The 17,599-nt window shown below is 52.4% G+C and overlaps 1 protein-coding gene across 1 annotated transcript in view; it reads left to right on the top strand.

Annotated features, from left to right (window-relative positions):
* MAN1A2 (mannosidase alpha class 1A member 2) overlaps positions 1-11,385 on the top strand; it is a 129,290-nt gene extending 117,905 nt beyond the window's left edge. Inside the window, exons 9-13 of the mRNA XM_068270998.1 lie at positions 1,882-1,997; positions 3,134-3,353; positions 3,998-4,170; positions 7,425-7,540; positions 10,682-11,385. Coding sequence (XP_068127099.1) covers positions 1,882-1,997; positions 3,134-3,353; positions 3,998-4,170; positions 7,425-7,540; positions 10,682-10,814 — 758 coding nt within the window. The 3' untranslated portion in view covers positions 10,815-11,385. The remainder of the gene's footprint in view (positions 1-1,881; positions 1,998-3,133; positions 3,354-3,997; positions 4,171-7,424; positions 7,541-10,681) is intronic.
* Positions 11,386-17,599: the final 6,214 nt, after the last annotated feature.

Here is a 17,599-nt window from a genome sequence, read left to right as displayed (position 1 = left end):
TAACAGCTTATACTGTACATACTGGAGGTAGCAGAGATAAGCACACACTGCAGCTACGTTACTATCAGTATAGGCACAGAGTAACAGCTTATACTGTACATACTGGGGGTAGCAGAGATCAGCACACACTGCAGCTACGTTACTATCAGTACAGGCACAGAGTAACAGCTTATACTGTACATACTGGAGGTAGCAGGGATCAGCACACACTGCAGCTAGTTACTATCAGTACAGGCACAGAGTACCAGCTTGTACTGTACATACTGGGGGTAGCAGAGATCAGCACATGCTGCAGCTAGTTACTATCAGTACAGGCACAGAGTAACGGCTTACACTGTACATACTGGAGGTAGCAGAGATAAGCACACACTGCAGCTACGTTACTATCAGTACAGGCACAGAGTAAAAGCTTATACTGTATTCACCGGGGGTAGCAGAGATCAGCACACGCTGCAGCTAGTTTACTATGAGTACAGGCACAGAGTAACAACTTATACTGTACATACTGGAGGTAGCAGAGATAAGCACACACTGCAGCTACGTTACTATCCGTACAGGCACAAAGTAACAGCTTATACTGTACATACTGGAGGTAGCAGAGATCAGCTCACACTGCCGCTAGTTTACTATCAGTACAGGCACAGAGTAACAGCTTATACTGTACATACTGGAGGTAGCAGAGATCAGCACACGCTGCAGCTAGTTTACTATCAGTACAGGCACAGAGTAACAGCTTTTACTGTACATACTGGAGGCATCAGAGATCAGAACACGCTGCAGTTAGTTTACTATCGGTATAGGCACAGAGTAACAGCTTATACTTTACATACTGGAGGTAGCAGAGATCAGCACACACTGCAGCTAGTTTACTATCAGTACTAGCGCAGAGTAAAGGTGCGTGCACACGGACTACCAGCGACAACGATGGGTCCGCCAGACCCTCCCGCTGGACGGACATTTAGACGACAGTAGTGCGTGTGTACACGCTGTTCGACTGATAAGGCTGTTTCTGAACGATCTGCTCAGTGGATCGTTCAGAAGCAGCCTTATCAGTCCCCCGACAGCACGTACACATGCGCTACTGTCGGCTAAAAGTCCACCTAGCGGGAGGGTCCGGCGGAAACGTCGTTGCCGCTGGTAGTGCGTGTGTACGCACTTTAACAGCTTATACTAGACATACCAGAGGTAGCAGAGAGCAGCACACACTGCAGCTAGTTACTATCAGTACAGGCACAGAGTAACAGCTTATACTGTACATACTGGAGGCAGCAGAGATCAGCACACACTGCAGCTAGTTACTGTCAGTACAGGCACAGAGTAACAGCTTATACTGTACATACTGGAGGCAGCAGAGATCAGCACACACTGCAGCTAGGTTACTATCAGTACAGGTACAGAGTAACAGCTTATACTGTACATACTGGAGGCAGCAGAGATCAGCACACACTGCAGCTAGTTACTGTCAGTACAGGCACAGAGTAACAGCTTATACTGTACATACTGGAGGTAGCAGAGATCAGCACACACTGCAGCTACGTTACTATCAGTACAGGCATAGAGTAACAGCGTATACTGTACATACTGGAGGCAGCAGAGATCAGCACACACTGCAGCTAGGTTACTATCAGTACAGGTACAGAGTAACAGCTTATACTGTACATACTGGAGGCAGCAGAGATCAGCACACACTGCAGCTAGTTACTATCAGTACAGGCACATAGTAACAGCTTATACTGTACATACTGGAGGCAGCAGAGATCAGCACACACTGCAGCTAGTTTACTATCAGCTCCAGTACACATGTGATGAGGGCAGTGTCGGGGTGACGTACGCTCAGAGATGTGACCAGTAGGTAATGCTGTCACTTTCTGCCCCCTACAGACCACACGTCAGTTGGCGGTTTGGGAGACAGTTTTTACGAGTATCTCTTGAAGGCCTGGCTGGTGTCTGACAAGACGGACGTGGAGGCCCGCAACATGTATGACAGCGCCATTGAGGTGAGTATAGTTCTCCATGTCCCCCTCCTGTACAGAGCGGTCCTGTCCTGCGGGGGTCATTCTCCATCATTGCCCTCGGAGCCAGCTCTGTACAATACCAGCATTCACCATACATTACTCCAAGCCCTTATGTATATATGCGCTATATATCAGGAGAGATGGGTGCAGTATCCCCGAGCTGATCTAAAGACGACGCGATGCTAAGAAATGACTGCTCAGTGTGGCAGATTATCCATCTATCTGTCTGAATTTCAAACCATTTCTGATTGGATTGCTTATCATTTTCCCCTTCGTTACTGGGCATAAATGATCTGTTCTGATCTATCGTAGCGATTGGATCAGATGATCGATTGGCGAACTGGATGGTCACTGGGCACTTTTACATTGCTGTGTGTCATCCAATCAGGACTTGCTGGATTTTCCTAAGTGAAGATGAGTTGGGCGGTTTGCTGTAACCCGGCCTCTTCTAGGCTTGTATATAACCTACAGAAGTACTGGCATTTATGTTCCCACATATGTAGCTGGCATATTAAACTGACCATGTACCTGTACTGATCAGCTATTGATCCGCTCACATGATCAGTGGCTGGATAGTGTACTGATTAAGGGCACTGCCTTTGACATGGGAGACCAGGGTTGGAATCCTGGCTAGGGTCAGTCCCTATTCAGTAGAGAGTCCTCGGGCAAGGCTTCGTAACACTGCAGGATGGCCCCTTGAGCGTGTCCTTAGTAGCTGCATTTCCTGAGTGCTTTGAGTCCAACAGGAGAAAAGCACTTTACCAATATTAGGATTATTATTATTGGATTATTATCACTGCTTTTCACTCAAATGAGGACATCTAGGAGGAGGAACTGTGTGTGCAGCCAATAGGCAGCTGTGCATCTGCCTCAGGCTGGGAATGGGGCAGGGATTACTGCCCCGCAGCATATAACTGGTCTTATGTAAGGGACCGCCCACTGCCCGCCACATACTCCGCTCTGTAAAGGGGACAGAAGTCTGGCGATCCAGACCAGGTAGCGGATCACACACTGGAAGTTATTATGCTGAAAATGTACTTATCAATAATGTTTATTATTATTATTTACCAATGTTGAAGAGAAGAGATGTAATCTGGAATTCTGTTTGTCTCTCTCAGGCCATCGAGAAGCATCTGATCCGCAAGTCTACCGCCGGCCTCACCTTCATCGGGGAGTGGAAGAACGGCCACCTGGAGCGGAAGATGGGTCACCTGACCTGCTTCGCAGGGGGGATGTTTGCCCTGGGCGCAGACGGGTCCCCGGGGGACAAGGCGGGGCATTACCTACAGCTGGGGGCGGAGATCGCTCACACGTGTCATGAGTCATATGACCGAACAGGTGAATATCATGGGCGGAGCCCCATTCCAACATACGGCCAATTACTGCACACATCAGGCTGCGTTAAACTGTAGTTCTGTATAAAAGTGAACTGTATGCGTTCAATAATCCAGCAGTAAAAGAGATACAGACAGCTTTTTCCCACCCATCTTATCATAAAATGCGACTCATGCTGCCAGCTCACATTTCCAGTCACTCCAGGAGTTGTGAATGGTGTTAAAATGTAAATGAAGTGGGAGTGTACCCTCAGCCTGAAGGTTAGTGCATCCTCCCAGCGGGGGGGGGGGGGGGGGGCGTGAGATATTGATATTGGCCTATGGGATGAGTCTACACTCCTGCATTATTTGCATTATTACTCCCTTCATAGCTCACCACAGCTGCTTCAGTAAATAGAGATGTGAGCTGGCAGCATGAGTCACTTGGTGCAGATTTTCAGATAAGATAGGCAGGAAGCACAGGGAAAAGATGTGTGTACCTCCTCTGCTGCTGGATTACAAACTAATGTCGTTCATTTATGCTTAGGAATACCATTTGCTGAAGGGTTATAAAGCTTGCCTGGTCGCGGGGTGTTTTACAGTAGAAATCTAGCCGTGTCCATGTCTCTCCCATGGTGTGACCTTCACATTCACTTTCTCTGTTCTCAGTGCTGAAGTTGGGCCCGGAAGCCTTTAAGTTTGAGGGCGGGGCTGAAGCAGTGGCCGTGCGGCAGAACGAGAAGTATTACATCCTGCGTCCGGAGGTGATCGAGACGTACTGGTACATGTGGCGCTTCACACACGACCCCAAATACCGGGCCTGGGGCTGGGAGGCCGCACAGGTGAGCTGAGCTCCACGCAAGAGTCAGACTTGGGGTCATCGTGATGTTTTGTGGGCGGAGCCATCTGTGGCCTTCTTTATATATGCTATTTCTTCTCGTTTTGAGATCTACCCCTTCTTACTGCATCCTGCGCAACATACACTAAATAAGACGCCCAGCAGGGGAAATGGAAGGCTTTAATAATCTGTGCAGGGTGGCTGCAAAGCTGGGTGCTTAGAAGCGTAGAGTTCTGACAACAGGAGTCTCAAAGTGTCAGAATATTCTGATCCTGACTCCCTGAGAGATAAATTAATCTAACGGTGTAGGGGAGCCACTGGTAATGGGTGCAGCAGGTATGCAGAGCTGGGAACTCAGGTGCACAGAGATCTCACTACCAGAGCCCCTGAGAGATAGAAGAATCCAGCAGGGGGAGGAGCCTCTGGTAATGGGTGCAGCAGGTGTGCAGAGCTGGGAACTCAGGTGCACAGAGATCTCACCACCAGATCCCCTGAGAGATAGAGGAATCCAGCAGGGGGAGGAGCCTCTGGTAATGGGTGCAGCAGGTGGGCAAAGCTGGGAACTCAGGTGCACAGAGATCTCACCACCAGTGCCCTGAGAGATAGAAGAATCCAGCAGGGGGAGGAACCTCTGGTAATGGGTGCAGCTGGTGTGCAGAGCTGGGAACTCAGGTGCACAGAGATCTCACCACCAGAGTCCCTGAGAGATAGGAGAATCCAGCAGGGGGAGGAGCCTCTGGTAATGGGTGCAGCAGGTGTGCAGAGCTGGGAACTCAGGTGCACAGAGATCTCACCACCAGATCCCTGAGAGATAGGAGAATCCAGCAGGGGGAGGAGCCTCTGGTAATGGGTGCTGCAGGTGAGCAGAGCTGGGAACTCAGGTGCACAGAGATCTCCCCACCAGAGCCCCTGAGAGAGAGAAGAATCCAGCGGGGGGGGGGGGGGGGGGGGACTCTGGTAATGGGTGCAGCAGGTGTGCAGAGCTGGGAACTCAGGTGCACAGAGATTTCACCACCAGATCCCTGAGAGATAGAAGAATCCAGCAGGGGGAGGAGCCTCTGGTAATGGGTGCAGCAGGTGTGCAGAGCTGGGAACTCAGGTGCACAGAGACCTCACCACCAGATCCCTGAGAGATAGAAGAATCCAGCAGGGGAGGAGCCTCTGGTAATGGGTGCAGCAGGTGTGCAGAGCTGGGAACTCAGGTGCACAGAGATCTCACCACCAGATCCCTGAGAGATAGGAGAATCCAGCAGGGGGAGGAGCCTCTGGTAATGGGTGCAGCAGGTGTGCAGAGCTGGGAACTCAGGTGCACAGAGATCTCACCACCAGATCCCTGAGATAGGAGAATCCAGCAGGGGGAGGAGCCTCTGGTAATTGGTGCAGCAGGTGTGCAGAGCTGGGAACTTAGGTGCACAGAGATCTCATCACCAGATCCCTGAGAGATAGAAGAATCCAGCAGGGGGAGGAGCCTCTGGTAATGGGTGCAGCAGGTGTGCAGAGCTGGGAACTCAGGTGCACAGAGACCTCACCACCAGATCCCTGAGAGATAGAAGAATCCAGCAGGGGGAGGAGCCTCTGGTAATGGGTGCAGCAGGTGTGCAGAGCTGGGAACTCAGGTGCACAGAGATCTCACCACCAGAGCCGCTGAGAGATAGGAGAATCCAGCAGGGGGAGGAGCCTCTGGTAATGGGTGCAGCAGGTGTGCAGAGCTGGGAATTCAGGTGCACCGAGATCTCACCACCAGAGCCCCTGAGAGATAGGAGAATCCAGCAGGGGGAGGAGCCTCTGGTAATGGGAGCAGCAGGTGTGCAGAGCTGGGAACTCAGGTGCACAGAGATCTCACCACCAGAGCCCCTGAGAGATAGAAGAATCCAGCAGGGGGAGGAGCCTCTGGTAATGGGTGCAGCAGGTGGGCAGTGCTGGGAACTCAGGTGCACAAAGATCTCACCAAAAGATCCCTGAGAGATAGAAGAATCCAGCAGGGGGAGGAGCCTCTGGTAATGGGTGCAGCGGGTGGTCAAACCTGGGAACTCAGGTGCACAGAGATCTCACCACCAGAGCCCCTGAGAGATAGGAGAATCCAGCAGGGGGAGGAGCCTCCGGTAATGGGTGCAGCCGGTGTGCAGAGCTGGGAACTCAGGTGCACAGAGATCTCACCACCAGAGCCCCTGAGAGATAGGAGAATCCAGCAGGGGGAGGAGCCTCTGGTAATGGGTGCAGCAGGTGGGCAGAGCTGGGAACTCAGGTACACAGAGATCTCACTACCAGATCCCTGAGAGATAGAAGAATCCAGCAGGGGAGGAGCCTCTGGTAATGGGTGCAGCAGGTGTGCAGAGCTGGGAACTCAGGAACACAGAGATCTCACCACCAGAGCCCCTGAGAGATAGGAGAATCCAGCAGGGGGAGGAGCCTCTGGTAATGGGTGCAGCAGGTATGCAGAGCTGGGAACTCAGGTGCACAGAGATCTCACCACCAGAGCCCCTGAGAGATAGGAGAATCCAGCAGGGGGAGGAGCCTCCGGTAATGGGTGCAGCCGGTGTGCAGAGCTGGGAACTGATATTTGCAGAGGTACATAGTGGTATATTTCTGTTTTCAGTAATAGGTGTTGTGGGAGGGGGGGGGGGGTCATTTAACCATGCTGTAGGCCCCCTCTGAACCTAATATACTACATTTCTCCAGGCCTGAAGAAGTCTGATAAGTGATCTAGATGTCCTGGGCTGCATGTGTTACAACATTGTCTGTTATCAGGTGGGAGGAGTTTGCACCCCCTCACTTGGGCCATATCAGATGATAGTGGCGTTTGCCGGAGGGTCAGTAGCGAGAACCTTGTGTAATGAGTCTAGAATAGCCAGACAGTAATGCATGACTGCTGCTCACCACCCTCTCGCTGTGTTCTAATATGACCCAGGTGCTGGGTGTAGCCGTTGTGAGGTTGCTTACTGCAGGTCGGGATGTTATGCTAGGTACACACAATGCAATTTCCTGTCTAATCGGCGGGTGCTCTGAGAGGAGGTTGCATCGTGTGTACATGTCCAAACAGGTTCAATTCTGCTGTTATAACTTCAAAAAATTGATCCTGATATCGAACGGGAGCAGATTGAACATGATGGAAATAATTGCCCAATTCCCGTTGATAGGACAGGAAACCGCATTGTGTGTACCCAGCAGCAGACAATCCTGAACTTGGGCTGCAGTGTTTCTGCTCCCTCTAGTGCTGCTGCTTTGCCTGGATTAATGTGACTTTGTCTCCACCTGCAGGCCATTGAGAAGTACTGCAGAGTCAGTGGCGGATTCTCCGGCCTGAAAGACGTCTACTCCTCATCTCCAGCCTATGATGACGTCCAGCAGAGCTTCTTCCTTGCCGAGACACTCAAGTGAGTCCTGGGAACATGTACAGCCACTTATACCGGAGACATGGCGCACCGTCTGGGGTCCTGCAGCCACTTCCTGTGTGCATCCATCAGTCGTGTCTGACCTCTGTGTGTGATTTCTTATTCTGCTCCTGTGTAGATGGAGGAGGCGTGTCTGACCTCTGTGTGTGATTATATATCCTGTGTAGCCAGAGGAGGCGTATCTGACCTCTGTGTGTGACTATATATTCTGTGTAGATGGAGGAGGCGTGTCTGACCTCTGTGTGTGGCTGGATAGTGTAATGGTTAAGGGCTCTGCCTCTGACACAGGAGACCTGGGTTCAAATCTCGGCACTGCCTGTTCAGTAAGCCAGCACCTATTCAGTAAAGAGTTTCTTGGGCAAGTCTCCTTAACACTGCTACTGCCTACTGAGTGCGCTCTAGTGGCTGCCTCGCAAGTGCTTTGAGTCCGACAGGAGAAAGGCGCTATACAAATACTGCAATTATATATCCTGTGTAGCCGGAGGAGGCGTGTCTGACCTTTGTGTGTGATTATATATCCTGTGTAGCCGGAGGAGGCGTGTCTGACCTCTTGTGTGTGATTATATATCCTGTGTAGCCGGAGGAGGCGTGTCTGACCTTTGTGTGTGATTATATGTCCTGTGTAGCCGGAGGAGGCGTGTCTGACCTCTGTGTGTGATTATATATTCTGTGTAGATGGAGGAGGTGTGTCTGACCTCTGTGTGTGATTATATATCCTGTGTAGCCGGAGGAGGCGTGTATGACCTTTGTGTGTGATTATATATCCTGTGTAGCCGGAGGAGGCGTGTCTGACCTCTTGTGTGTGATTATATATCCTGTGTAGCCGGAGGAGGCGTGTCTGACCTTTGTGTGTGATTATATGTCCTGTGTAGCCGGAGGAGGCGTGTCTGACCTCTGTGTGTGATTATATATCCTGTGTAGATGGAGGAGGTGTGTCTGACCTCTGTGTGTGATTATATATCCTGTGTAGCCGGAGGAGGCGTGTATGACCTCTGTGTGTGATTATATGTCCTGTGTAGATGGAGGAGGCGTGTCTGATCTGTGTGATTATATATCCTGATCCTCTGTGAGGAGGCGTGTCTGACCTCTGTGTGTGATTATATATCCTGGTCCTTTGTGAGGAGGCGTGTCTGACCTCTGTGTGTGATTATATATCCTGCTCCTCTGTGAGGAGGCGTGTCTGACCTCTGTGTGTGATTATATGTCCTGTGTAGATGGAGGAGGCGTGTCTGACCTCTGTGTGTGATTATATATCCTGCTCCTGTGTGAGGAGGAAGCGTGTCTGACCTCTGTGTGTGATTATATATCCTGGTCCTCTGTGAGGAGGCGTGTCTGACCTCTGTGTGTGATTATATGTCCTGTGTAGATGGAGGAGGCGTGTCTGACCTCTGTGTGTGATTATATATCCTGCTCCTGTGTGAGGAGGCGTGTCTGACCTCTGTGTGTGATTATATGTCCTGTGTAGATGGAGGAGGCGTGTCTGACCTCTGTGTGTGATTATATATCCTGCTCCTGTGTGAGGAGGAAGCGTGTCTGACCTCTGTGTGTGATTATATATCCTGGTCCTCTGTGAGGAGGCGTGTCTGACCTCTGTGTGTGATTATATGTCCTGTGTAGATGGAGGAGGCGTGTCTGACCTCTGTGTGTGATTATATATCCTGCTCCTGTGTGAGGAGGAAGCGTGTCTGACCTCTGTGTGTGATTATATATCCTGGTCCTCTGTGAGGAGGCGTGTCTGACCTCTGTGTGTGATTATATGTCCTGTGTAGATGGAGGAGGCGTGTCTGACCTCTGTGTGTGATTATATATCCTGCTCCTGTGTGAGGAGGCGTGTTTGACCTCTGTGTGTGATTATATATCCTGGTCCTCTGTGAGGAGGCGTGTCTGACCTCTGTGTGTGATTATATGTCCTGTGTAGATGGAGGAGGCGTGTCTCACCTCTGTGTGTGATTACTTATCCTGCGCCTGTGTAGATGGAGGAGGCGTGTCTGACCTCTGTGTGTGATTATATATCCTTGTCCTTTGTGAGGAGGCATGTCTGACCTCTGTGTGTGATTATATATCCTGGTCCTCTGTAAGGAGGCGTGTCTGACCTCTGTGTGTGATTATATATCCTGCTCCTGTGTGAGGAGGCGTGTCTGACCTCTGTGTGTGATTATATATCCTGGTCCTTTGTGAGGAGGCGTGTCTGACCTCTGTGTGTGATTATATATCCTGGTCCTCTGTGAGGAGGCGTGTCTGACCTCTGTGTGTGATTATATATCCTGCTCCTGTGTGAGGAGGCGTGTCTGACCTCTGTGTGTGATTATATATCCTGGTCCTTTGTGAGGAGGCGTGTCTGACCTCTGTGTGTGATTATATATCCTGGTCCTCTGTAAGGAGGCGTGTCTGACCTCTGTGTGTGATTATATATCCTGCTCCTGTGTGAGGAGGCGTGTCTGACCTCTGTGTGTGATTATATATATCCTGGTCCTTTGTGAGGAGGCGTGTCTGACCTCTGTGTGTGATTATATATCCTGGTCCTGTGTGAGGAGGCGTGTCTGACCTCTGTGTGTGATTATATATCCTGGTCCTGTGTGAGGAGGCGTGTCTTACCTCTGTGTGTGATTATATATCCTGCTCCTGTGTGAGGAGGCGTGTCTTACCTCTGTGTGTGATTATATGCCCTGCTCCTGTGTGAGGAGGTGTGTCTTACCTCTGTGTGTGATTATATATCCTGCTCCTGTGTGAGGATTCGTGTCTGACCCCTGTGTGTGATTATATATCATGGTCCTCTGTGAGGAGGCGTGTCTTACCTCTGTGTGTGATTATATATCCTGCTCCTGTGTGAGGAGGCGTGTCTTACCTCTGTGTGTGATTATATATCCTGCTCCTGTGTGAGGAGGCGTCAATTGTCTTAACAGGAAATAAATATGACAGCCTCCATATCCCTGTCACTTCAAGAGTCCTGTAATTTTAGACTCGGGTGATGCTATTTTCGCTCCCCATATGTGGAGCAGCAGTGGGGGGGGGGAGAGACACGTTAGGACATGTCATCAGTGGCAGATTGTATTCTGAATGTGTGATTACATTCTCTGTATGACCGATTGCTGACTTACACATGTTCCTGGGTTTCCCCCGCAGGTATCTGTACCTCCTGTTCTCCAGCGACGACCTCCTCCCATTGGACAACTGGGTCTTCAACACGGAAGCACACCCGTTACCCGTCATCCGGCTGGCCAATAGTACGCTGCCTGGAAGTCATGTGGCTCGATAGGACCACCTCTGCTGGGACCACTTCAGACTTAATGGGGGGTTTCACCCCAGATGCCCTCTGTACCCGACTGGGGGCGTCGCCCGTCCTCTGTACCCGACTGGGGGCGTCGCCCATTCCCGGGCACAATTCCATGTTTAATCCATTTATTTCCGCCTCCAGCGTCCGATGGTAGGAGGCGGCTCGACCAAACTGCTCTGCTTATCAAGGCTGCTAGTGCGGGGGTTCCGGGGCCAAACAGCAGGGGCTGGGGCAGGGTGGGGGAGGAGGGGCTATGGCATTCGTTTTGGTTACGAGGTCTCGTGTTTATGGGCGGAGTTTGGAGGTATTTGCACTGTGCGTCAGGACGGCCGCAGTTTCAGTGACTCTGGAGCAGAGCACGGCGCCCCCCTCTGGAGGAGTATGTACTGAACAGTGAGCCCACCGCTCCAATGGAAATTATATGAGCAATCAAGGGTCTTTGGGAATCCCGCCCCCTCCGAGGCGCTCACTACCCCCTCCCCTTTTATTTCTGTTTGTGGATATTAGCGGCATGAGCAAAGCAACAAGCAGGGGATTAAAGACTTTGTACATACTGGCCTGCCTGGTGCTCGTTACTGCCCCCTGGGGGTGCTGGTGTCCTGGTGCTCATTACTGCCCCCCGGGGGCTTCTGGTGCTCATTACTGCCCCCCGGGGGTGCCAGTGTCCTGGTGCTCATTACTGCTCCCTGGTGTCCTGGTGCTCATTACTGCCCCCTGGTGTCCTGGTGCTCATTATTGCCCCCGGGGACCGCTGGTGTCCTGGTTCTCATTACTGCCCCCTGGGGGTGCTGGTGTCCAGGTGCTCATTACTGTCCCCCGGTGGTGCTGGTGTCCTGGTTCTCATTACTGCCCCCTGGGGGTGCTGGTGTCCAGGTGCTCATTACTGCCCCCTGGGGGTGCTGGTGTCCAGGTGCTCATTACTGTCCCCCGGTGGTGCTGGTGTCCTGGTGCTCATTACTGCCCCCCGGGGGTGCTGGTGTCCTGGTGCTCATTACTGCCCCCTGGGGGTTGCTGGTGTCCTGCTCATTACTGCCCCCCGGTGTCCTGGTGAACATCACTGCCCCCCAGGGGTGCCGGTGTCCTGGTGCTCATTACTGCCCCACGGGACCGCCGGTGTCCTGGTGCTCATTACTGCCCCACGGGACCGCCGGTGTCCTGGTGTTCATTACTGCCCCCCGGGGGTGCCGGTGTCCTGGTGCTCATTACTGCCCCTCAAGGGACAGCTGGTGTCCTGGTGCTCATTACTGCCCCCGGGGACCGCTGGTGTCCTGCTCATTACTGCCCCCTGGTGTCCTGGTGCTCATCACTGCCCCCTGTGGACCGCTGGTGTCTTATTGCTCATTACTGCCCCCCGGGGGTGCTGGTGCTCATTACGGCCCCCCAGGACCGCTGGTGTCCTGGTGATCATTACTGCCCCCTGGGGGTGCTGGTGTCCTGCTCATTACTGCCCCTGGTGTCCTGGTGCTCATTACTGCCCCCCGGGGGTGCTGGTGTCCTGGTGCTCATCACTGCCCCCCGGGACCGCCGGTGTCCTGGTGCTCATTACTGCCCCCGGGGGTGCTGGTGTCCTGGTGCTCATTACTACCCCCTGGGACCGCTGGTGTCCTGGTGCTCATTACTTCCCCCCGGGGCTTCTAGTGTCCTGGTGCTCATTACTGCCCCCTGGGGTGCCGGTGGTGTCCTGGTGCTCATTACTGCCCCCGGGGACCGCTGGTGTCCTGGTGCTCATTACTGCCCCCTGGGGTGCCGGTGGTGTCCTGGTGCTCATTACTGCCCCCGGGGACCGCTGGTGTCCTGGTGCTCATTACTGCCCGCCGGGGACCGCTGGTGTCCTGGTGCTCATTACTGCCCGCCGGGGGACGCTGGTGTCCTGGTGCTCATTACTGGCCCCCGGGGGACGCTAGTGTCCTGGTGCTCATTACTGCCCCCCGGGGGTGCTGGTGTCCTGGTGCTCATTACTGCCCGCTGGGGACCGCTGGTGTCGTGGTGCTCATTACTACCCTCCGGCGGCCGCTGGTGTCCTGGTGCTCATTACTGCCCCCCAGGGGATGCTGGTGGGTTACAGTTTATCTATCTGTGTGTATTGTAGGTGAGGTTGATGCTTATAGGGAAAGAATAGAGGTAAATGCTGACAAGTGTCGCTGCTTCCTGGCTAGAGGGATGCCACATGTGCCTTATTCATTGCTAGATAGGCATGTAGCGGACCCTTACCCCCACACTGTGGGCGTTTGTATCAATCAGATCTGATCGCTAGGGCAACCGTTTGGGACCCCGTTGCTGTATAGATGTATCGCTAAGCAACAGCAGAGCAGTGCATCTGTACAGCAGTGAGGCGCTGAACCGTCGCCCTAGCGATCACGTCTGATCAGTCATTGAAGGATTGATCACATTTTAAAGGAAACCTGAAGTACCGAAAACAGAGTTTCACTTTCTTGGGGTTTCTGCCCGCCCCCTCCGCCCGCCCTGTGCCCGCGTCATCTCCGTACAATCTTCCGGTCCCCCGCCACTACTCAGTTTCGCTCTCTTCATTCACCAGCCACTGCGTGGCCACGTTCATCCTTGTTTGCGCTCCTGTAGCTATGAGTGTCTTGCACAGTAGAGATTTTCTCGTACTGCGTCTGTGCAGGACATTTCCTGCAACGGGAGCACAAATGAGGACATGTGTGGGCAGGGTCACGCAGACGCAGTAGACGTTAGAATGCAGCGATAACAAAACTGATCCCGCAGCGGGGGACTGGAGGATTGTCGAGCGCAGGCACAGATCAGCTGCAGGGGGCTGACAGAAGCTCCAGGAAAGTGAAACTTTTTTTTTTAGTTTTTGTTAAGGTTAGGTACACAAGCGTTTGATCAGCTAGGGAGGGGCTAACACTTACAACAGGGAGGGGCTAGGGAGGGGCTAACACTTACAACAGGGAGGGGCTATCACAATACAGGGAAACACATTTTATTCTGTAACACTATCTTCCACTTTTCTCACCCTTCTCCTCACATCAGCTCCCATTATTGGACATAAAAGGGACCCTGAGCTCTGAATAAAAAAATGAAATTTGGACTCCAGCACCCCCATAGCCTGCGATGTCCCCCGGCATCCTCCTGGTCCCTTCTGTGGTCCCTGGTTCCGGTAATCGGGTGACGTCAGCCGAAGTCATCCGTGTGCGTCATCACGCTGGCTGGCGTAAGAAAGCCGCGCATGCGCAGGACTCCTACACGGCCGGTGTGATGATATGCCGCGGGGGCACATATGGGTGACTTCACCCGAAGTCGCCAGATTACCAGGACCATGCCGGGGGCTGGAGGATACCCAGGTAAGTACCAACTTCATGTTTATTCAGAGCTCAGAGTCCCTTTAATATCCAGGATCTTGAAGATCTGAATGACGTACCTGCTCTTTCAGCAGCTCTGCCAGCAGTACTCTGAGTAGGGATGGCAATGCTTAGGAGAAGTCATGGAGAAGCATGTGATCAGCATCTGCAAACGATAAGTTCCTGTAAAATGCATTGCAGATCTCATGCACACCTTGTTTAACCATCCTGGTGGATCAGATCTGCAGATGAATGTCCGTTAAACAAGGTGTGTATGAGATCTGCAGATATTATAGCCCCTGTACACACGCTCAACAGCGGTCTTTTAAGCAGCACAATTATCAAACAACTGATAAGTAGTCACAGTTGGATTGATATCTTATGAGTTGTTTGAACAATAGCAAGCAACTTTTTTTTGGTTCTTCAACTTGTTTCACGACAAAAGTTGTTTGATAATTGTGCTGCATAAAAGACCGCTGTTAAGAGTGTGTATGAGGCAGTGTAGCGGTCTGATCTCTTGTGTTGTCGGAGTCCTGCCATAAGGGGACGTCTTGAATGAGCCACATCTGGCCGCCTCAGAGGAGATTAGGAGCAGAACGGCTGGCGCTGTGTCCTCCGGATGCCAGGGATTAATGCAAAGGTGATTGTGTTATAAAACACAAGGCAAAGGCCCAGCTGGCTGTGTACACAGGAGGAATGTCCTCCACTGTCTGCAGAGTGCTATTCCCAGGAGAGACGCCGATCAGCCGTAACCACCGGCCTGCTGTAACTCTAACCACCCATCTGCCTTGTGTCACCCCTCACCACCCATCTGCTGTAACTAACCACCCATCTGCTGTAACTAACCACCCATCTGCTGAAAGCCTAACCACCGACCTTGTGTCACCCCTCATCACCGACCTGCTGTAACTAACCACCCATCTGCTGAAAGCCTAACCACCGACCTTGTGTCACCCCTCATCACCGACCTGCTGTAACTAACCACCCATCTGCTGAAAGCCTAACCACCGACCTTGTGTCACCCCTCACCACCGACCTGCTGTAACTAACCACCCATCTGCTGAAAGCCTAACCACCGACCTTGTGTCACCCCTCACCACCGACCTGCTGTAACTAACCACCCATCTGCTGAAAGCCTAACCACCGACCTTGTGTCACCCCTCATCACCGACCTGCTGTAACTAACCACCCATCTGCTGAAAGCCTAACCACCGACCTTGTGTCACCCCTCACCACCGACCTGCTGTAACTAACCACCCATCTGCTGAAAGCCTAACCACCGACCTTGTGTCACCCCTCATCACCGACCTGCTGTAACTAACCACCCATCTGCTGAAAGCCTAACCACCGACCTTGTGTCACCCCTCACCACCGACCTGCTGTAACTAACCACCCATCTGCTGAAAGCCTAACCACCGACCTGCCTTGTGTCACCCCTCACCACCGACCTGCTGTAACTAACCACCCATCTGCTGAAAGCCTAACCACCGACCTTGTGTCACCCCTCACCACCGACCTGCTGTAACTAACCACCCATCTGCTGAAAGCCTAACCACCGACCTTGTGTCACCCCTCATCACCGACCTGCTGTAACTAACCACCCATCTGCTGAAAGCCTAACCACCGACCTTGTGTCACCCCTCACCACGGACCTGCTGTAACTAACCACCCATCTGCTGAAAGCCTAACCACCGACCTTGTGTCACCCCTCATCACCGACCTGCTGTAACTAACCACCCATCTGCTGAAAGCCTAACCACCGACCTTGTGTCACCCCTCACCACGGACCTGCTGTAACTAACCACCCATCTGCTGAAAGCCTAACCACCGACCTTGTGTCACCCCTCACCACCGACCTGCTGTAACTAACCACCCATCTGCTGAAAGCCTAACCACCGACCTTGTGTCACCCCTCATCACCGACCTGCTGTAACTAACCACCCATCTGCTGAAAGCCTAACCACCGACCTTGTGTCACCCCTCACCACGGACCTGCTGTAACTAACCACCCATCTGCTGAAAGCCTAACCACCGACCTTGTGTCACCCCTCATCACCGACCTGCTGTAACTAACCACCCATCTGCTGAAAGCCTAACCACCGACCTTGTGTCACCACCGACCTGCTGTAACTAACCACCCATCTGCTGAAAGCCTAACCACCGACCTGCCTTGTGTCACCCCTCACCACCGACCTGCTGTAACTAACCACCCATCTGCTGAAAGCCTAACCACCGACCTTGTGTCACCCCTCACCACCGACCTGCTGTAACTAACCACCCATCTGCTGAAAGCCTAACCACCGACCTTGTGTCACCCCTCATCACCGACCTGCTGTAACTAACCACCCATCTGCTGAAAGCCTAACCACCGACCTTGTGTCACCCCTCACCACGGACCTGCTGTAACTAACCACCCATCTGCTGAAAGCCTAACCACCGACCTTGTGTCACCCCTCATCACCGACCTGCTGTAACTAACCACCCATCTGCTGAAAGCCTAACCACCGACCTTGTGTCACCCCTCATCACCGACCTGCTGTAACTAACCACCCATCTGCTGAAAGCCTAACCACCGACCTTGTGTCACCCCTCATCACCGACCTGCTGTAACTAACCACCCATCTGCTGAAAGCCTAACCACCGACCTTGTGTCACCCCTCACCACGGACCTGCTGTAACTAACCACCCATCTGCTGAAAGCCTAACCACCGACCTTGTGTCACCCCTCATCACCGACCTGCTGTAACTAACCACCCATCTGCTGAAAGCCTAACCACCGACCTTGTGTCACCCCTCACCACCGACCTGCTGTAACTAACCACCCATCTGCTGAAAGCCTAACCACCGACCTGCCTTGTGTCACCCCTCACCACGACCTGCTGAAACCACCACCTTGCCGAGACCCTAACCACCGAAACTCTTAATCACTGACATGCCAAAACCCTACCCACCAATCTGCTAAAATTCTAACCACCAACCTCTTCAAACTGTAACCAGCAACCTGCTGAAACTGTAACCACCGGTCTGCCTCGTGTGACCTGTCAATGCCTGGCCTCTATCTCTCTACTTATAATACACTATCAGCCTATAATTTAGTGCAGCTCCCCCTGGTGGTCAGGCCTGGACTCCACAAAACTTGTGAGAGTGTGCTGTGGTATCTGACTATATCTATAATACATATACACTATTAGCCTATAATATTGTGCAGCTCCCCCTGGTGGTCAGGCCTGGACTCTACAAGATCTGTGAAGGTGTCCTGTGGTATCTGACTACAGGTCTATAATACACTATCAGCCTATAATATAGTGCAGCTCCCCCTGGTGGTGAGGCCTGGACTCCACAAAACTTGTGAGAGTGTGCTGTGGTATCTGACTATATATCTATAATACAAATAATACACTATCAGCCTATAATATAGTGCAACTCCCCCCGGTGGTCAGGCCTGGAGTCTACAAGACCTGTGAA

Source organism: Hyperolius riggenbachi, chromosome 2, assembly GCF_040937935.1.
Source record: "Hyperolius riggenbachi isolate aHypRig1 chromosome 2, aHypRig1.pri, whole genome shotgun sequence".
Lineage (NCBI taxonomy): Eukaryota > Metazoa > Chordata > Amphibia > Anura > Hyperoliidae > Hyperolius > Hyperolius riggenbachi.
Note: the sequence above shows the minus strand (reverse complement) of the source record. Positions and strands in the feature narration are given on the sequence as shown.